The sequence below is a fragment of the Zonotrichia leucophrys genome, chromosome 7, assembly GCF_028769735.1.
Source record: "Zonotrichia leucophrys gambelii isolate GWCS_2022_RI chromosome 7, RI_Zleu_2.0, whole genome shotgun sequence".
Taxonomy (NCBI): domain Eukaryota; kingdom Metazoa; phylum Chordata; class Aves; order Passeriformes; family Passerellidae; genus Zonotrichia; species Zonotrichia leucophrys.
Window position 1 is genome coordinate 27620928 of NC_088177.1, and position 22098 is coordinate 27643025.

General features: G+C 36.7%; 1 protein-coding gene across 6 annotated transcripts in view; it reads left to right on the forward strand.

Moving 5' to 3' along the window:
- Positions 1-11172, forward strand: part of COBLL1 (cordon-bleu WH2 repeat protein like 1) — a 74117-nt gene extending 62945 nt beyond the window's left edge. For all 6 annotated transcript variants that reach the window (XM_064718423.1, XM_064718425.1, XM_064718424.1 and 3 more), the window contains 4 exons: positions 2065-2150; positions 3517-5129; positions 5767-5949; positions 8637-11172. In XM_064718423.1, the coding sequence (XP_064574493.1) occupies positions 2065-2150; positions 3517-5129; positions 5767-5949; positions 8637-8723 (1969 nt within the window). In that variant the 3' untranslated portion in view covers positions 8724-11172. The remainder of the gene's footprint in view (positions 1-2064; positions 2151-3516; positions 5130-5766; positions 5950-8636) is intronic.
- Positions 11173-22098: the final 10926 nt, after the last annotated feature.

Sequence of the window (22098 nt, forward strand, 5' to 3'; positions counted from 1 at the left end):
TTGGCTTTAATTTTTATTTTTTCTTTTCCTTATATGTGGTCTTGACCTGTCTCAATCCATTTGCTCTCAGGAAAACAAGTTAATTCAGCTTTTTTAAAGAATAAACACATTAGTTTCCTTAACTGCTCTTTTTCCCTTCTGGTGATGCTGTACCTTTGCCCTTCAGCATGTTTGTTAAACTACCTGACTCAGCAGGTTTCCAACATGAGTTAGTGCCTGCTTGAAATAAATGTTGATTGTCCAGAGAAGTCCCATTGTGTTAATGTAATTCACTATTTCTCTGTTCCCTGGGGCAACTAAGCTGGCTACTGTTCCCAAATTAAATTGAAAGAACTATTTCGATTATTGTACTGAAGCCAAAACGTGTGACTGCCCTAGTAGCCAAGAACTTTCAAGGTAGTAAAGGGATGTTTAACTTGTGTTTGAAGGGACGTTTTTGTCAGTCCAAGGCCAAATGTGGCTTTGCAAAAATCTTTGCTACTCTGTCCTGGTGAATATTGTCCCAGTTGCTTGGGTGATTCTCCTCTTTATGGATCTAATAAATTGTCTTCAGTTTGCAATTTGTCAGGCCTGTGTTATTGGGCCAGTTTGCCTAATTGTCCAGGGAATTTTTCTTTCCCTTCCACCCTGTGAATTGGTAGTGACCTTTGATGTCTTTCATGTCTGGTGTTGATCAGGTGGAAGGTACTGCACTCTGGCTTTAGAGCTTGGCAGTTGCTTCCTGAAATATCTTGGGGATTCCAAAATGAGGAGTGGGGCTTCTCTGACATTATATTTCTGGAAAACTTTAGATAATTTTGATTTTATACATAAGATCTAGTTACTTTGACAAGTGTTTCTTTTTTATACAGCCTAGGATACATGCAAAATATTCCAGTCAAAACCACTAATTTCTATAACGATATTCCATGGTGTTTTGTGGCTTTTGGGTTTGGTGGGTTTTGATTTGATTTTTTTTTGAATTCCTATTAAAATTCTAGTTCAGCCTATGGTTAATAGTTTTAGTTCAGCCACCCTGCTCTGTTAAAAGGAATGGAGCTAAGCAAGAGAACAGAGTGCGGGACTGAGCTTTAACTTTCTTCCAGCAATAATTTTGAGAGCATATGCTCCTGTTCAGCAGTTTATGGGACACTTACAGTGTGTTTGGGACTATACAGACAACACAGGCATGGATGGTTATTGAGAAATGTGTCATTTTAAATGATTCAAAGCAGATGTGTCAGCTCAAAGCGCTGGTTCTGACAACTAATGCATTTGATGTGGCAAATAATTTGGAATCTTTATAATGCCAGTATTTCTAACTACATATTATAAAAATACTTTGAATAAAGTTTGAAGTTTTAATAACATTTTATCAATAAATTTTAAAGTATTTCTGCCTTTTTCATTTACCTTTTGAAGCCAAGGAGATAATATGTCCACCCCACACCCAAAAAGATGAGGTTTTTATTCAGAATTTTTGCAGTTCTCTTGTCCCAAGAGAAATAAGGAAAATAGATATTATATGTTTTCCAAGATGTTTAGAATGTAACATGTTGTATATGTGTTTCTTTTCTGTTCTCAAGGTATTTCTTGAAAGGGACTACTTTGAGAAGTCTGTACTGCTCAGTTTGTGTGTTCATGCTCAGTCAGTGTCTCATGCAGCATGCAGGGGACAAAGTCAGGGACACATTTTAGATTGAGGGTGTCAGAAAAACTTTATATGAGTGAAGAACCATTGTGGCTTCACTGGACTAGAGTTGCTCTTGGAAAGTGGGTTGTTCAAACTGCACGTGTAAACAAAATGAGGGGGAGAAGACAAAGGAAGACTGATCATCTGCTTACACAGAAGCCAGTGGAGCTGCATGTCATTTTGGTAAAATATCATGGCAGCATTTCCTCTTTTTTTTTTTGGTTTTTTTTTTTTTTTTTTTTAACTCGATTCTGTTGAGTATTCCAGTGTTTGGCAGAGCAGTTCTGTTTTGTCCATCTGTGTTTGGAGAATTTTGCCAGTTCTTGCATCATTCCTTGTGTTTACTGAAATGAATGATACCAGCATATTTAACGTACTGTTGTGCTTTGCAGGGGACTACAGACTGAAATAAGCAGCGAGGATGCTGGATTTCAAACAGATAGGAAGCTTGAAATTTTAGATCAAAATAAAAATGTTGGTGAGTAGTTCCTACTTGTTGTTAATACTTGAAGCTTGAACTTTCCTATTCCTTTGAAGAAACAACTATGTAGTCTATGTAGTCAACTCTTGGATTGTTATAATCAGATTATTTTCTTTACACTTGCTCTAGCTCTAGTGTGTTTTCTTTGAGATGAGGTGACAAGAATTGGCTGCAGTTTTGGGGTTTTTTGGGGGTTGTTTGTAATAAATTTTTGTTTTGGCTGTAGTCAAAGCTGCATTGTGCTGTTATAGGATGGAGTGGGTGGGACAGTGCTGAGGAGGGGGAAGGCTGGACACAAAGGCAGTCCTGCCACATGGGGTGACATGGCTGCCACATCCCACTGGGGAAGAAGAAGCCATCAGTTGTTCCTTGCTTATGAAATTAGGATGAGTTTTCTGCATTAAAATGCAAATATTTTTAAGCACAAGTAACAGAAAGTGGCACACTGATCTGAAAGAAAATGACGACATCCTGTGCATCTAATGGGCCATAAATTTCTCTGTGGATTTAGTGGCCCGACTGATTTATTTTGTTCTTTTGTGACACTGATTTTCAGATTTATATATTAGGCCTTCTATAGTCTTTTATACTCAGTGCACCTCTGTTAATAAATCATAACAACACAAGTCCTGTTTATATGTGATATAAATTTTAAATACCATTTTATAGCATACATGAAATGAGACTTTTTTTCCCCCCTACAAAATACTACTCCATATGACTATTCCTGAAAAATGTATTTTTTGCCAATATTGTGTTTAAAAGAATTTGACCAAAATATTCATGTGTTTCGGAGATGATCACATGTTTAGTCCAGAGGTGGAAAATTGAATTACCAGACCAACTAAAAGGTAGGAAAAATAGGTTTGGCAAATTGCTCTTGTCCATATGTTTTTCAGTTGGTTCCTTGTACAAATACGTAAGGTGTATTTGACAAGATTTGTAACATTAAAACTTAAGAACAGAAGCCACAAATGTGTAGCTAAATAAAAACTAAACTAAATAAAAACTGCATCTAACTCAATATTGAATAGTCCTTGAGGTCTCGAGTCACTGATGCCTATAAAATGAACTGGAATTTGTTAGCACTTTTTAAATTGTTCTAGAATAATTTTTCTATTAAGTTGATGCATGTTATCTGTAACCTGTTTATTAAGGAAGAATACTTGAGTTAGAATATAATTATTTGACATTATTAATCAAATATAAATATATCTTTAAAAGGGTTAGCGAAAATATTAGCATCAGTGAGAAGCTACTAATTGTTACTAAATACACTGGATACAGAGCTTCATGATGTAATAAGGAAGCTTGAATCTTTTTGGCATTTGTATTAATTTTGGAATCTTTCTTTAACTTAAAGATCACAGTGATACAAAACTCCTTCCAACAACAGAAGAAGGAAAAGAACTTCAGCCAGCCGAAATTAAAACAGTCGATTTTCAAGAGAATAACAAGCTTGAAATTGACAGACTATCAAACTGCCAGGCATGTAAAAATGACATCTCTGTAAATCATAGGAATTATCCTCCACTGATTTCAGAAAAACAAGATGGCAAAACAAATGCAACTGGCTTGGAAACAGTAAAAACTCAGGATGTTGGAATCCAGACTTTGGATAGCAATTTGGGAAGGACTGAGCAGAAGGAAATTACTGTTCCTCAGGGTGTCGAATCATCCACATTTAGAGAACTGGTTCCTCAACACAACAGAGATAAGAACAACTCCCTTGCTCAAGTGATGCATGGAATGCATCAAGAGAGTGAAGATACTTCAATAGAACAAAATCTTGAGACACAAGAAGTTACTCATAAAAAAGTAATTCCAATAAAAGACCAGAGTCACATCTATATAAATGGCAGTGATTTTGCTTCACCAGAAACAACTGCTGAAACTCCAGGTGACTCTCCTGTAAAAGATCAGCCTTTTTATAGACCGGACACCAAACCTAAACCCAAACCTGCTAATGAAATTACAAGGGATTACATACCAAAAATTGGGATGACTACTTATAAGATAGTTCCTCCAAAATTCTTAGAAATGATGAAGAGTTGGGAATCAGAAGTTCTATCAGATCATAAGGATCAAGAGGTATCTTCTTTGGAAGAGCCCAAAGAAGTCATAGTGCAAACTGAAATTCCTCATCTGTCAAAAAGCGTGGGTCCTTTACAGGTTGGGTCACAAAATGAATCTGCAGCAGCAAATGGTCTGCTGCAGAGAGTGAACAGCATTTCTGAGCATACTGTGACCTCTGGAGCTGAGATTGCTACCAAGAGCAACCAGATGGAAAGTGAGTCTTTCAGGCAGCCTGTCCCACTGAAGCTAAACTTGGATAATACAAATGCTTCTTCTGAGACTCAGGACAAGTCAAATGCATTAAGCCCATTAAGTCCTACAATGAAGCCTAGTTCTTTTTATCTGCAGATGCAGCGAAGAGCGTCAGGTCACTATGTGACATCTGCAGTTGCCAGAAGCACAGTTTGTGCTCCTAATTCAATTCAAAATGAAGTTAAGAATACAGAGATGGGAAAAAAAATCTCATCACCTGATTTGACTGCTTTGCCTTTACCAAAAACAACTATTCCCTCTCCTCCTGCAGATCAAGAAAAAGTTGATGATGGAAAAATCATTGAACCTTCCACTTCTCCTGTTAAAAGCAATAAGCCTTTAAATGTTCCCTCCTGTCCTCCAGCACCACTGAATCTAAAAACTCTCAGAAATTTTGCAGTTCCAAAGCCATACTCCAGCTCAAGACCATCTCCTTTTGCTCTTGCTGTCTCATCTGCCGTCAAAAGGTCACAATCATTCAACAAAACGCGTACAATCACTAGCCAGGCACCCAGAGAGGAATTTCCAGTAGAACTCTCCTCTGTCCCTTTGGCAGCTGGATTCTCCTCAGCTACCTCCATGCCTGAAGTGAAAAGTCCTTCCTTACAGACCATAACAGCGGGGTCACAAAATTGTCTAATGGATAAGGTAAACTTTATTTCTAATACTAATTGACTGTGGATCCAGTGCCATCAAGAGCAGCTGATGTAAAGGCTTGTTTCTGAACCGCTTCCTGGCCAGAAAGTGCTGTATTTGTGCAGGGAAAACACCCTGTCCACCTGGTGTCCACCAGCAGCACAGCATTATAATGAAGTGCAGGAATACAGGGAATGTTAAAAATGAAAGCAACATCATTCAGATGATTGAAATAATTATTTCCTGCCATAATTAGCATCCCCTGCTTTAAAGAACTGTAAATTAAATAGTCATATATCCTGTGTAATACTTATTTTTGTGTTTGGAGTGTTTACAATTTGTTCTTTATAGTTCTATGTGTTGGTTTCTTAAATTTAATTCTGAGTGGTGTGATCCATTTGGCTTCAAGTGGTCATGCCACAAGCGCACTTGAATGGAGCTGTAAAGTTTTGCCAGCATAATTACTTGAGAGAGAAACTATGTGCTATGCTGGAAGTGTGGCTGATGTCAGAAATGTCGAACCAAGCAAACACTAGAATGGCAGCAGTTTGCTAAGCAACCTTGTGCCAGGTTGTTTCAGATTTTCCATTTATAACTAATTCAGATGAAAACTTTTTGGCTTCTTTCCTTCCACTTCCTCCCTTTATAGAAAGACAGCCATGTGCACAGTGAGCAGAAGAGTCAGGCGCAGTCAGGTGCTTCCCCTGGCCACCCACGCCCTGTCACCAAGAGACAAACGGCGGTGACGCTCCCGCGCGCTGACCCCGAGCAGATCCACCAGAGCCTGCTGGCTGCAATCCGCTCTGGAGAGGCTGCTGCCAGATTGAAAAGGGTGAGTTTTCATCATTGCATCCAAAACAAAGAACTCATGGTGCTTCCTTCAGAATTACCATACTAATGCCTGATTCTAAAAGCAGTTAGTTTTGGCACAAACTGCTGCCAAGAGGTCTCTTAACAATGGGAAGGGAGGTGGGGAAGAGGGTCAGTTTTGCAGAATGAACTGGTGAATGCACCCACAGAGCTTCAAATGTCTCTAATTTCATACAGTACGAACATAATCAAAATTTTCCTGAAATGAAATAGAAATCTCTATTTCATTCTCTCTTATTAAGTATCTTGTCCGTAAAATCTGACTTGTTTGTGTTTACATGGTTTGAAAGGGTTTGGCTTTAGAAACCTGCTGAACAGCTTCGTTCTAGACCTGAAGTGGCTACAACATTTTGCAGGCACATAACACACATTTCTGAAGACAATTTTCTTATTTATGCTTTATCAGGTCCTTAATCTGTTAGGCATCATAACTAAGATATTTCTCAATCTTTTGTCAGCAGTCCCAGAAGGACCATCTTCCCCTACCCCCTCTGGTTAAAAACTTTCTCTCCTAAAATTGACCTAGATATCTCTCATTGGGTAAAACAGTCTGCATTTCTAAAATCTGTACTGTTTTTAGTATGCAACCAGAAAATCATGGTTTCACAAAGTTTTCTTGACTTCACATTAGTAATTTGCATTCTGTTTTGAGGAATAATTTTTCATTGCAGAAGGTCGAAGAAATTCAGTAGGTTTTTTTCCTTCCCTTTTCCACTTCACCTAATACTGTGTGGGGATATTTTTCTTTGTTTGTTTTATGGAAGTCTTTGATTCCCTCGGGTCAAAATCTCACAGAGAATGGTCAGATGGTGGAACGTTCTGTTTCATAGGTTTTTGTTTCAGTGTAGTAGTGCAGCAGCCTCTCTGAGGCTTGTAATATCTCCCATCCTTTCTACAGTGAATAGGACTGAGTTTCCTGGAAAAGTTGCAAGCATGCTCAAGTAGGGTTTGATCTCCTGTCAGTAAAAATGGTATATAATACACTGTAGGGTTGCTTTTAACTACATGACAGTAATCATATTAAAAACAGGATAAGATTAAGAAAACGCTATATTGTTCAGAATCTACCAGAAATACTGTTTGGATTTTATTTGCATATATTTTTAGGATTTTTTTTTTTTTCTTCTAGTGCATAATTACATTCTGAATAATATGACACTTCTTTTATTTATTCATTCTTTATAATAGGAATGTTCTTAGTGTAGAGTTGACCCATACAGTCTTTATCAGTCAGGTACAAGAATGGCATGGGGAAGGGGAGAGAGATAATGACTGAAATTGGTTTTCCCCTCCCTTTCTCTTCTGTGGGTGGGAGATGTGCTTTGTCAGTAAATTACATGTTGAGACTGAGGTGATGAAAGGACTGTACTTTTTAAGAAGAAATTATAATAATGAAGAAGCTGTAACCATAAAGAAGAGCACTCTGCAGCACAGAAATCTGAACCAGGCTTAAAAAAAACCCCTGGAACACAAACAAAATGCAGTGAAGAACTCACTGAAGTTTTGCCAAGCATAAAATTGTACATGCTGTTCTTTTCACTCTCAGAGTGCATATGCTGTGGTACAGGTATGTCTGACAGCAGAAAGAGATTTTTTTGGCCTACAGCAAAGTTAATAAAAACATGGTCTCATTTTATGTTTAACATGGACAACTGGCAGTAGTGGGAGAGAGGAATGAAGCATTTTGTATCAATAAGTTATTTGCACCCAAAAGTGCTTTTGAGAATTGAGAGGATTTCTAGAATGCATGCACCTCATAGATTCCAGTATCGTGCTGCAGTCAGGAAAAGGAGTAATAATCTGATCCATTTGAACAATGAGAGATGTCTGTCAGGTACTTGCTTCTCTTTTTACCTCTCATCATAATCTCTCTTCTGGCAGCTCTGAGAGCCATTTAAAAAATAAAATCCGGGCACGGCTTGCCAAGTTCTTTAATTTTTTTTCACCTTCTGTTTTACTTAATATGTTATGAGTATGCAGTGCTGAGATCTGTGGCCTTTTGTGTTGCTGGTCTTTCCTGTTCAATAGGGCCCTCAGTAATTACTAACCTAAAATGGGTCAAGTGAGGTTTCTTTTTAAGGATTTTTCTCTTGAGAATGTTTTTATTGTGTTGGGTAAACTGTGTGCTGTGGTATGTGGTTCTCATGGCTGTGGAGCATCTAGAGCTCCCATTAACTCCAGCTGGAGCTGTTGGGTTATGCAGTTCCACTGAAAATCAGGCTTTGGCTATTTCTGCTAAAAGTTGCGCTTTGCTTCTGATAAAAGAAACATTGCCACGGTATAAATTGTTAGAAGAGTTAGTAAGAAATCAGGTTTGTTCAATATTTAATAAAAACGTTTGGTTTAGTGATGTTTTCAAATTGCAACCAGATGTGGAGAAGGACTAAAAATTATGTGTCTTTTGAATAATTATACATGAAAGTTTTAGTCAGGATAAAATATGTTTCTAAGTAATGTCTTCTGTTTCCTCTTCCTTGGAATATATGCTTAGTTAAGAAATCATATAGGAGGTGTTCCATTGCAGTGAGAAAAACAAGAAATGAAATAACATTGTGTAACATATTAGAGAGATAAAAGTCTGGAAATTTAGGTTAACATTTCTCTAATATTTTTTTCTTTCTTTTTTTTCTTCCCACACCCTGCCTCCAGGTTGGTCCTCCATCAAACACCATAGCTGTCAATGGAAGAGCCAGGCTTAATCCTTTGTATTCCACAGAAGCTAAGGCTAATCCCTAGATATTATACCAAATGTTTTGCACTTTACTACTGCTTCTTAGGCCAACTTAATACTAACTACAAATTTTTGAAAGTGTAAATGCGAGTATATGTTAATATATTTTTGTCAACGGTAATAACAATTTCAAGCTGGGTCTTTTGATGCCTTGAAAAGATTATTAGAATATGTAAATTATAGTAATATTTTGCCTTTTTATCTTTATAAAGCTGACTGTGCTGCTAAAATGTTTTAAGACAAGGTGTAGGTAAGCTTTGCTTATGATAGAATGAGAATTGAAGATTGTTGATTTTAGCCTTCAAGACTGAACAATGTGTAGCACTGTGCTGAAATTACAGATTGGAAGAGACCTAAAAGGTTTAGATTAAATAATTAATTTTCGAATGTGTATTACTTTAACAGATTGTATGAACTTAAATATACCACATGCTGCCTCCATATTACTTTATTAAATTAAAATTGTAATTAGTAGAAATCTTAATTCAATGCAATACTTTGTTCCTGTCTAAAAAAAAAAAAAAAAATTGATGTTTTTGTTCCTTTAGCAGACAGTAATTGGGATATGTATTTGGATTTTTTTTTTACCTTCCTGTAATTGTTTTTCCTGATAGCACACACACAAAATTCAGGACATAAATTATTGGAAACTTTTGTACTACTCATAACCTTTTCTTAACAGTAGTGTGACATGATGTTTCTCAACTACTGTTTAAATATCTGTATAGAATATTTACCTAGCACTCAGATAAGCAATAATTTTTGTGAACTAATTATATCTTTAAGTAACCATCAACTTAGAGTCACTTACTAATAAAAAACAAATTCCAGTTTTGATACCTAATGAAATAGAATATTTTTTTCACTAGAAGTATAACTAAAAAATGAACTGCTTTGGACTTATTAATATAAGATATTTCAATCTTAAAATAGCACAAAACCACATAAATCATGCTTATGTCAGATATCATATTTATAGATTAAGCATTAAATACAAAAATAGGAATATCTATTAAAAGAAAATGTTCGATGTTATATTTTATCTATTTTGAGTTTTTTCACCAAGATTATACATTTTGGGGGAGGGGTGGAAAAATGATCACATTCATGATGAAATAGCTACATTATGGATGAATGCAGCTAGTCCTGGGGTATTTGCCATATTAAAATATTTTTGTGCTGGACTTGATTTAAAATTAAGCAATTGTATTTAGTTTCTGTTCTCTAACTATATATATATGTATTGTATTTTAGAAACATTATGTAACTCAGTTTCAGAAACTGATCTATATGTGCATTTTCAAATTGTTTGCTGCCAGGTTTTTGTGCAATAATCTCAAAGAGGTCTAATTACTTTTCTAGTACAGAGTCAATTACCAATTACAAGTTATGGTGTTAACTTAATGCTGAACCCCTTTAAGGAATATTTTAGTAAATAGAAATTCATAAAGAGATCTGAAGAACATTTTCTTTCATTGCTGTTCTCTCCTGTTTTCTCTCCTGTATTTTAGTCCCTTGTCAATGGTGTTACAACTTCCAATGTGTTACCACTTCCTTGTTCTTCCCTCCAATCCAGAGTTCATTCTGAGGGTGGGGGAAGCTCACATGGTAGTTCAATAGATCTGTTTCAGGGTCTGACTGCAAAAGAAAGTTTCAACCTTCACTTGAAAATAGTGAGATAAAAGATATAGGGGCTTTTCTAGTTTCTAACTGGGACTTACATTCTGGATTTCACGGTGTCTTGAGGGACTTGAAAATTGTAACTTGCTCCCTGGATTGTAGTCTGTGCTCATTGTGCTATTTGAAGTCTGTGTTTTAGGCATTCCTATACACCATGCTGATCTTAAACTGCCAGAGAAGGGGTTGCATTGTGAAAGGGTCTTTTCCTTGTACTTTGAGTGTGTGGGAGTTAGAGGTTTTTTTACAAATGTTGGTATTCTCTGCCAAGGTGACCAAAGTTATTTAATAAAATAATTTTAATCTCCATCTGTGCTAATGCAAATATATATGATGTTTCACTTTTTCAAAAAATCAACATTGTCGAATTTCTTATTTTGGGGAAAGTTCAAATAAATATACTTTGTTCTTTTCTTTAGTTTTGACAGCAAAACTGTACTACTGTATGCTTCTTAGTCCCATATATTAAAAATAAACATGTGAACTCCTGAAGGCAAATATCATCTGATGTAACAGAGATTAAAACCACCTTGCTTGAATTTTAGGGTTTCTTCTTTGTGTAACTGAACTTGCTTGATAACTAACTGAAATGTCTACACATGCTATAGTACTGTGAAACTCTTCAATGAGACTTGTGACTAGCTGGCAATTCTGTTTAGCTAAACTTTCTCTTTCCCTCTTCTTCCAACATGTATATGTAAGACATTTTTAAATCTTGCTATTGTATTTCTACAGATGCTTTTTTTTCTTACACTCTTTTATTAAAGTCTACTAGAGAAACTCTTATTGATGAACTTGATGTGTTTATTCATTATTCAAGCATAAAAACATTTCTGCTCAAATGACAAGTAAGTGTTTCTAGTAACTGCAAGCCCAAGCTAGACAGCATTTAATTTTTGTTGTGGATACCTTACATGCAGGGTAAACAGACTATTTTTTGAGCCCAAGAATACTTACAGTTTGGACAACATGTGTCACGGATGTTTTCCAACAGGAGGCAGGTGGTTACACCATACCTCTGATAATCCCCTTGCTTTTGCAGGGCAGTCAAAATGTTTGGGAATGAGAGTCAGGATAGTAAATGAAATGTCAGTGTAATTGTCCAGAAGAAACAGCAGGCCCAGTGAAGGTGCATTATAAGCTACTGGTACCAGTTCTTTGAAGAAGCAGCAGGTATCCACATAGCACGGTGCACAGTTCAGACTCCAGGGCTTTCAAGTTAAGGAGGGCTTGCAAAGCAAAGAGGTAGGTAGTAAAAATGATCTTGGAAGCTATTATAGAAGATGTATTTTTAAATTTATTCTACAGAAGAATAAAATTAAGACTACAGATGGAGAAGGGAGCAGTTTTGCTGGGACAGCATCACCAGACAACTTTTGGAAGTATTCTTGTGACTAAAGTTTATAAGGCCAAGGTAAGAGCTCTTATACTTTGCAGCTGCAAATTGTTGGACCACTCAGTGTCACCATTTTTGGGATGTACATTAAGTAATCAGTGCCTGAGTTTTTCCAGCTACTTGTAATTGTAGCATACAGCATGACCATCTCCAGGGAAGACATGAAAATTATGTGGATGTGGACAAGAAGCATGGTATCACACATGACAGTATCTAATACTTTTAGCTTTATTTCAGGTAGCTGTTACCAGCCAAAGCAAACATTTTCAGTTGGAGCTACTCAGAATCCTGTTTTAAGTTGTCAAAAGGTTTTCAATACTTCTATTAGGTAGAAACAAGGAAAAAGTGCTGTTGAGCAGTAGAGCATACATCCTTGAGTGCTTGGCCAGACTGCATCCTATGAGGTATTGGACAACTACAGCAAGATAAAAGACTAAATGTAAATGACTAAGCAAGTGGGTTGGGAGCCAAACAAATAGAGCTCCTTGCAGAAGGGAATATGTCTTAATTTTTCTGTCTGGGTTAACTGACTGTGAGGCTGAAGTCAAAATGGTGTGTTTGGACCAGAACTGCCACAATCATGAGCCCAAAAATGTTTGTGGATGCTGTGAATGGTCTGAGGTTCTGGAGCTGTGGTTTTCTGTTAGTGCTTGGCTGCTGATGGCATAGCTGAAATATCACTTGTAGACAGATTTCTTATGAAGTCTATTTTGGTGATAAAGCAAAGCTGTAGCAATATCAATGGAAATGTTTCACAGCTTCTAATTGAAAGGCTTGCCTTCTGTGGGGGATTATTTTATACAACGCAGTTGAAAATCACAGCTAGGATGGATGTTTCTTTCTTTAAAATTTCTGATTGGGTAGCTTTGTGAGAGGGAAGGTGTCCTTGCTAAAATGACATGAAATTTCCAAGTATGGTAAACTATGCTTGTTAAAAACTTAAAAACTTAATTTTGTTTTGTCTTCCTTGAAAGAGCTATTTGGTATGGGAACTAACACAGACACTTTTCATCAAGAGTCTATTGCAATATATTTTACATAAAGTTGCATTAATTTTTGTCATCTGTTCCTACTTATTAACACAAGCAATTTACATTTTTGGTGGGTTTATGTCTTCAAGCAGCATATTAGGGAGAGATGTATGGTTTTCTCATTTTTAGCTGTATTAAACCTTACATTCTCTAACAGGACAACAGATAGTGTTTAAGTGAAAGAGGAGATGAACACTTCTCTTTTCACATCCCTCCATCACCATGAAAAGATCACCAAAACTGTTAATTGACTAAATTATTTAAGACAGTTAAGAGAAAAAAAAAAACAAAAAAAACAATGAGAGGGGAAAGGAGAAGGCATGAGGTAGAGATAAAAGGAATTTTGGTTTTTTAGATCTGGATGCTTTTCTTGAACAGCATGTTCCATATTTCCTAATATACTGATGGAAGAAAATCTCTTAGCATTGGGAAAAGGAAAAATAAATGTATCTAAAAAGAAAATGAATAATTTTAGGAAATTTCAACTTAGTAGTAGTATTATTAGTATTATTTCAGAGTGATTGTGCATGTATGGACCTGGAAATAATTAGGGCTGTGTCATTCCCAGCTGAAATAGACCTCTATTGCCAAAAAGAATCCCAAAGAGTTTAATTGGAATGTAAGTTGTTCACATAAGGAATGTAATTCCTCTGTGAATTTCCCAAGCTTTGAGAACAGTCTCGTGCCCATAACATAGCAGTGTCATTATAAACAAACACCAGTGATGTTTGCTTGTTAGCAGTTTGGGATTGATTGTACAATGAGTGTATTTTTAGTGGCTGTTTTGTTGATAGCAGCTGTTGTGGGTGAAGAACAACTGTCTTCTGTTTCAACAAATCTGCTTGGTGATTTCTAAAACATTAGTTTCCATGAGTGTCTGGTGAATGTCCCAAAGAATGCTTATAGCAGGAGTTTGAGGGGTAAAGTGGAAAGCTTATTCTGAAGTTTACCCTTAGTCATTTCAATGCTCTCAGAACAACTGATACACTTTTTACTGAGAGCTGGGTCACAGTTAATACAAATAACAAACATGATATATAAGCTGTCCTTGTTAAGACAATACTAGAATGCATTCTTCAGAAATTCCTAGTCTTCCAGACTGATGGAAGAAATTTTCTTTAGCCTCTTCATCCATTTTGCCAGTTGTTCTCAGTACTAAGCAGGGCAGATTTTGCTTTGCCCATTATTTTTGATGTCATCCCAGCCAGAGTAACAAGAATACTAAATACACTAAATACTGGGCATCCAAGGAAATCTTCACAAGTGACAGAATAGTTTAAAGAATGCAACTATTAAAGACAGGGTTTGTGGTGTATGTGGTGGTGACCATCCAAAGGAGTAAAGGAATTGAAGCATACAATCAGCCCAGGGCAGAGGGAGAGTTAAGTCCACAGAACCTCTAACAGCTATTAAAAAAAAAATCTGGCCAACAGTGGCTGTTTGCAAGTGCTAGTGTACTCAGTGTGCTAGTGCTGGTGTACATTAACCACTAGAGTACTTACTAATGGTTAAAATATTTCTAGTTTAAAAATATTTAATAAACTATAGCTGGACCCAGATTTTCGTAGTTTTCCCTCAGATATATGTGTCTGTCTGCCTGTTTAATGTCTTTTTCCTTTTTTCCCTATATGTGATCTCCAAGAAAGCAAGAAAGACTTCAATCTAGCAGGGTATAGTCACACTTAATCTGAAGTGGCAAAGAAAGAAAAAATGAAATTATTTCACATTTGCTTAAGGCTTTATATAGCTCTGATTTATCAATAATACAATAAAAAGAATATTTTAAGTAGTTAAGCTGATTGCAGTTTTCTAAATTAAATACTTGAACTAAATGGGGAGATGGAATGCAGGAGCTGAAATTGGTCACCTTTGGTTAAACAGCAGGACTGGTCTGATCAGCAGACACTATTCCATTGCTTCAATTGCTAAAAGCTAATTAAACACTTGCATTCTGCTAACTGAAGTGTATTTGGTCACCTGCAGTTTCAAAGTGCATGTACCAAAAAGGAAATCCTCACGCTATGAACACCAAGCTGCTGCGATTCTAAACTCAGCACCTAAGTGAAACAAGCAGGTGAAGCAAAGGTTGAAGAAGTGGATGGCAGAAATCTTCCTTTTTAAATGGCAGAGGACTGGGAGCAAGCTGGGCACCCAGGCAGTGCACAGGGGGGTGCCTCATGGCCAAGGGTTAGCGTGCTGCCAACCCTTCTCGAGAGCAGCACGGGTGCCAGGGTGGTTCTTGAATGGGCAGAGGGCAGTTGAGCTGCTGGTGGCCCCAGCTCTTTAAGCATGTTTTGACCATCTCTTACACACTGTGTAACCTCTACCCGAGCTCTACTGTGAGCTGAGCTTTAACAGAAGCTGCCATGAGACACAGGCACAAGCTCTATGTATCAAGTTCACCTGGGGCTTGGCTCCTCAGGAAAAGGAACCACGAGAGAGGGAGGTCTGGGGGACATGGGCTGCAAGGCTCTACCTGTAAATAGTGACTTTTTTTTTTTCACTTTAAGCTCTGTCTGCTGTTGTGTTTTTTAAAAGAAAATTTCTGAAGTAAAAAAAATATTTTAGAATGTCAGGTGTGCTTGGAAGTTCAATAGACGTAAAAGACATAGCCTTTCCTGCCAAGTAAAGATAAAAGGTTGAAAAGGTGTAAGGAAGAGTCTGCTAGACCATATTGTCAGGAAAAGGAAGTAGGTGTGTCTTGTGTAACTATTACATTACTTTAAAAACAAAATTTGGAGGTGATGTGAAACATGAGTTGCCTGATCATCAGTGGGAAAAACAACATAAGCAGGAATCAAATCTCTAAGTGAAAAATAAAGATGTTAAAAGCAGCAGAATTTCAGATTGAATTCTAACTCTTTAAATAGCTTATCTAACAGTGGAAGGCAATTTGGGTGAGAGAACAAAACAAGACCTTTGGAAACCATGTGAAGAGAGATTAAAGGAATGAGTTTGCTGTAGTTAAAAAAAAAGAACAAAAAAGGAAAACTGATTAGGATGACCATGTTTCAGCACAAAAGTTGCTACATGAATGCAAGTGATTAATCATTGTACCTTCAAGCAATAGACTGTTCTAGCTTCAGAGCATAAAGGAAGAATAGTTATGCTGGGTCAAACTGAAGGTTTATTTAGCTGGCTATCTGGCTTTTGGCAATGATCAAAAGTATATTCTTAGGGAGAAACATAAGAGTATAAAATAGACAAAGTAATACTTACCCCCAAGTATGCTAAACCTTCAGCAATTTTTAGCTCTGAGAATGCCAAAGTGAAGATGATTTCTGTGTATTTAATAGTCTTAAATAGTCTTGTTCAAGAGCTTGGCAACTTAATTTTTCAACTCCCGTAAGTTTTGAAGAGTGACACATTCCTGTGTGATATGGAGTTCTACTTAATGATACACTGTCTGAAAAACAATTTTTTGTTTGTTGTGAACTTCTACTTGCTAGCCTAATTTTATCCTCTCCAATGCTTTTCCTGAAAGAGATATTAACTCATCAATCCCCATTCATGCTCTCTGTGCCACTCATAGCCTTACATAACTTCAGTACTTCAGTGCCATAGGCATTTGAGGCTTGTACACTTTTGCCATTTTATAAATTATATGTCAGCAAGGTTTGCCAAAACAAATATGTAGGTCTGAGCATGCCTATGCTTTATTTCTCTCAATATCTTGGGAAGAGGATTTTTTTTTTCTTAGACACATTTATTTTTTAAATCTGTCTCCTTTTGCTATAGCAAGTCATCTACAGCTACAGGATATACCTATTCTGTACAAGATCAAAATTTGAGAAAAGCACTAAAGTGCTTTCGCACAAAGTTTGCTAAAGCACTAAACATTGAGCTGAATAGAATCTTGTGAGTCTTATTTATTCACAGATGTGATCACCCCATTCACAGGTGATTTTTTCAGTTCTCTGGCCAGTGAACAAAAGAACTTCAAATCTTAAGGATATGATATATAGTTAGTTGTTATTTCAACTTAAAGACCATGTACTTGCATGTTAAATACTTCTGTCTACAAATACAAGCAGCTGTCCAGATCTGGAACAGGGCAAATGTATTGCATTTAGTTCAAACACTCTAGCCTGCATTGCTAGGTAGAGGCAGTAGAGCATTTGATATCAAATGCTATTTTTTCCTGAACCGTTTCTGCTGATTCATTGTTACCTTACTTTGAATTGCAATAGTTAAGTGAAAAATGCTGCTTTAACTGTCTTTAAATGAACTACCTTTGTGGCAGTGTTTTTAGATGGGTCTTTTGATGCCTTTTTAATGGTACATTAAAACTTAATGAATGCTGAGTAACACTAGAATCCCCATGGAAGCACATATGGTATCTACATTAATACTGAATGAATGCATAATGATCAGTAGAATTTCAGTGATTTCCACATGAATCAACAGTGATGAGCCACTTAGTGTTACACTCAATTACATCATGTTTAATTTATGTAGCATTGTTTGGACATTATGTTTAAAATGTCTTTAGTAAATCATTGAAACTCTAATTGAGCCTCCATTTCAGGGACAAATTGCAGTGTAAACATAAAATTAATTTTTTTAACAGAACAATTAATTTATGTTGAAACCCACTTGCAAAGGGTCAACAATTTGATATATTCTCACTATTACTCCCTGAAAAATGGAATCCTAATATGAAAACGAATTGCAGTAGCTGTTAAATTGTTTCTGTTCCCTTATGCAGCCACCAGACACTAGAAATGCATTAATTCCCTGAACTCTGGAAACAATGGCAATACTTCACCTGCCCTATCTGACTGCTGCCAAGCACTTCAGAAGACTTTTCAGGTCAGGGTACCTTGCCCAGATCTATGCAGCAGACTCAGAAGAGTTCTCCACAGTCCCTGACTAACACCACACCACCCCTCGTGTTTGGCAGGCCCTTCTGGCACATCCATGGCTCCCTTGCAGCAAGGTGAACCAAGAGCATTTGACCGTGCCATCATGTGCCAGAGGAGGACAAAGAGATGCTGAAGGAACCCACATCAAAAGCAAGCACTGTCTTTCAGCTGTTCTCCCACCTTGTGCAGGACCAGGAAGCAAACGTGGTGTTGGTTGCCTGTGCAGAGGAATCGAGTTTTGCCTCACCTCCAAAGCATCACACAGGAGTGAGGACCTTCTGCCTCACTCCTGACCCACCTGGCAGCACACTGAGCACGAGCTGTTGGTGTGCCCTGGGTGAAGGCTGGAAGAAGCTGCCAGTGGCAGCCCTCCACTCAAGTCTTCCACAGTAAGCACTAAAGCAACAGTGTTTAAACAGGGTCCAGACTTACCCCAGTCCAGACTGACTCCTCACGGAAACTACACATACACATATATCTGATCATAGCAAAAAATAACACAAATAAAGGCGCTTTGTAAGAGAAAATGGAAATGAAATATGCATACTTCTAACCTCCCTAGGAACAGTAAACTTCTTGGCTTCCACTTTTCCTGATACTTTTTAGCAGATAACACACTGACACACTGTTTCTGGGGGTGTCTGCTTGAGCTGGTTTTGGACAGGTTCCATAGCAGGTCTGTAAAGATTCATTCATAGAGTTTGCCTCTTTTTTACTCAATCAGTTACTCAAAGAGCCATCTAAATTGGTCTGGCTTGTGGCAGAGGAGATCCTGCCTTCCAGTACTCCAGAAGGGATCTTGCACACTGCTCTCACTGGTGGTTCAGGCCAGCAAGGTCTTATCAAGGGTCATTTTGACTTTAATATTCACCCTCAAATCCCTGCTCCAAATACAGTAAGCTGGAGAGGTGTAGGTCTAGGGGAGTTTTAGTTCTGTGAGGTTGTCCAACAGCTGTCTGAACAACGAGGACTGGAGGGAAAGAGGACTGTGTTAGGAGACAAGGTCCTACCAGCTATTTACAAACAAATCCATTAATTTATTTTTAGCTTTGGCAGTTTTTTCTGTGCTGGCTTCTAGCACTAGACACCACATCCAGTAACTTGAGTTTATAGAGGATTTAACAGCTATGAGTTCACAAAGTTATAATTTAAATTTGCATTTCTTTTCAATCTACTATAAGATTATCTGATCACTGGCACAGCATCTGACAAACAGCTGACCAGCAACTTTGTTAGAATATCCATAGACAAAGAACTTTATAATGATGTTAACAATACCTGTTCTCATTTCTCTGGATTGCTGAAAAATGCAAATTCAGACCTTTAATGATTGCAGCTAAGGCTTTCATTTCTGACAGCAAAGTGAGAGAAAAAAAATCTTTCCATCCTAGAAAACTGTAAAAAAGACCATCAGAGGTGGGGTTTTTTTTGTTGTTGTGTTTTTAATTTTTTTAAAATTATAATTCACTTCATTATTGTTAAAATAATTTAATAAATTAAGTATAAGACAGAAAAGATTCTTATGGAGAACCTTTTTATTTTGCTTTAAAAAGTTCTTTCTTGGTTTATGTTTATCTCATGATTCAGGAATTCTATGCCATGTTAATTTAATTCAGTTCTCATCTAAATTGAATAAAATATATGCTAGCATGCTGGCTGTGATGATAAAATCCCTGTACTGTTTAAAGAGAAAGTGTTTGAAATATACCAAATAATCTGAAGTGTACTTTGCTTCAATGTATGCCTAATAGATTTTAATGATGTAATTATTTTTAATTTTTTGTGTTGCTGGATATTTTTAGAACCTGCCAAGTAAGAATATTTTTTAGAATGAGATGCAATGAGGTTATAATATTACTATAGCCTTTGGAATAACACCAATATAAGGAACAGTAAAAAAAAGCAATTGAATGTATGCCTTGAGCTACATGATGACTGTTCAAACAGACTTCACAGAAAATTAGATTTCCTTGACTTAGTGTTGTGGTTACAGTGATATAATTCATGTTTCATAACTCTGAAGAAATAATGAAGACATTATAACCAGAAATGTGTCAATTTGAATAAATTTATTATGAATTGCTTTGGTTTGAAAGCTCCCAATATGTTATAATAGAAGCCTACGTTCTTGCTTGAGAGCCAGCCAAACTGGGGCTTTAATATTTTAACAAATCACTTAATGGTAGATTTTTTTCTCCAAATAAACAAAAGGAGAAATGTTCTGAAGGGACTGGGATAATAAAAGATATTAAAATTACCTTTCTTACTCCTCATGGAAATTCAAACAGCTTTTGCCTGAATCCAAGTTGCAATTAGGCAAAATTCAGCCCATGCAAGAATTAACTCCCTTCACCCATTGCTGAACTGCAATTACATTTGGATCAAATGCAATATTCAATGGGCTACCTCCAGCAACACTGCACAGTACCTTCTCCAGATAAAACCATGCAGGCTGAGGATGTCAGTTGGAATTTGGTTAAGCTGGTTATATACTGCTCAAAGTCCACTATATCAGTCAGTAAGTTTCATGTATCACCTTCAGTGATACATCTTGGCTTTAACATGATTAATAGGTGGTATTGGCTCTGTGACCAGGGCTTGACAAAATGCTAAAATGGGCTTGAGGCCTTGAAGAGCTACCACAGGAAGAAGAATCCTCAAATTCACTTTGTCAGTTCCAATTCTTTAAGAGACTTTCAATGGTTTGAACTCTTACCAGTAGGCTTTTTGCCAGATTAGTTACTGTCTGTCCTCCCACAGCCCATAATGAGAACAGAAAAACCATAAAGCTACTACAGATTCTTTGTTGTGTGCTGTGGCAAATTTGACAGAACTGTGTCTGTGTGCTTAGCCCATCTGAGTGATCCAGTAGCATAGAAATCCAGTCATAAGAAAGTGTACCAAGTGTAGTGTGGATGTATAAAACCCAGACATTATAGAAAGGGGATGCATTAGTCCTTCGGTTCTTCTGATGGAGAGGATGAAACCTCAAGTGGACTTAAGTCTGAAAACTTCACTGCCACTGTCTTATAAAGTAAGTTCATGTAGTGTAAAAAAAGAAGAAAAAACATTCTGCTTTCTTAGTTGTAATTCTGAGACAAGTATAATGGGTTGGGATAAATTTATGGACGTGGAGAACACTGAAGGTTGAATTTGAAAAGGCTGAGTGGCTATGATAATTTTTTTAATTTTAGATATGCACTCAGTTTGTATTCCTCCTTTCCAAATACTTCAGATACACCAAATGTTAAATTTCTTTGAAGTCCGGTGCAAATTATTTATGAACTTGCTCAGTAGCCAGCATTTTTCTCATTCTCCCCTTGCCTATCCACCCCAAGGGAAATTCTGTAAAATTTTTTGACTGTTAAACAGAATTTATAAGGTCACTATGTGTAACATAATTGTCTGGATTTATCTTCTATGTTGTTTTTCATATATTGTGAGAGTGTCTCCTTCATAATTACACAGAAGCAAAATAGATAGTTGCCTACATTTAGTGTTATGAAATTGTTCTACTTGTCATGGTAAAATTATGACTTTTAGAAAAAAAATTAAATTCTAGTAGGTACTTAACAACTCCAGAGCACAGCTTCAATAAGCATGAAATCAAAGAAAAGGTACTTTTTTCTCCAGCTCAAAGGAAAAACACCTTTTGGACCAGATTTAAAGCTGATTTATTGTTTGAAGTGGCAAAGTATTAATGCATTTTACCTTTTTTTATTTTTAGAAACAAGAATCCTTCATTATACAAAGAAGGACAGCCTGATTGTTAGAGTACTAATTTTGGACTCAGAGTCTGCATTTCTTACTGAGCCACAAATTCCATTAGATTTTGAGAAAACCACTTAGCAAATTAATTGCACTGTCTAATTTGCAACAGCAAACAGAGATGTTTAAGTAAGAAGACAATTCTCCTAAGGTTTTCTATGAACCCAGAGGAAACAAAAAGTCTTTCTGGGATGGTTGTCAGTGCTAAACACCCTGTGTTTTTTAGTTGACATCTGGAGTCTTCTGTTTCTCTCCTTTGTGATGGCCAGTCTAACATGGTATAGTTGTCTAAAGTCAGGCACTTTGAATACCCTCCCAGGGTTAATTTTTAAACCTGTTCAGGCACATAAAGATGCAAACACTTACTCATCCGTATGAAGGGAATAAATACATTAAAATGTTAGGTGCACTGATGTTGTGATAATTAGGTCTGTAATAAGTGCTGAGATTGGCATTGTTAGATAGGGTTCCTGAATTACAGAGATTTGCATTAATAACCTTTTAATATAATAACTTCAAGTAGTCAGCACAATGCTTTTAAAATATGAACGGTAGGTTGATTTTTTCAAAGGTTTGTTGAATATCTCATTTCCCGAATATAGATTTCTTGGAATAACTCTTTAGACAGAGAAAATGACCTTCT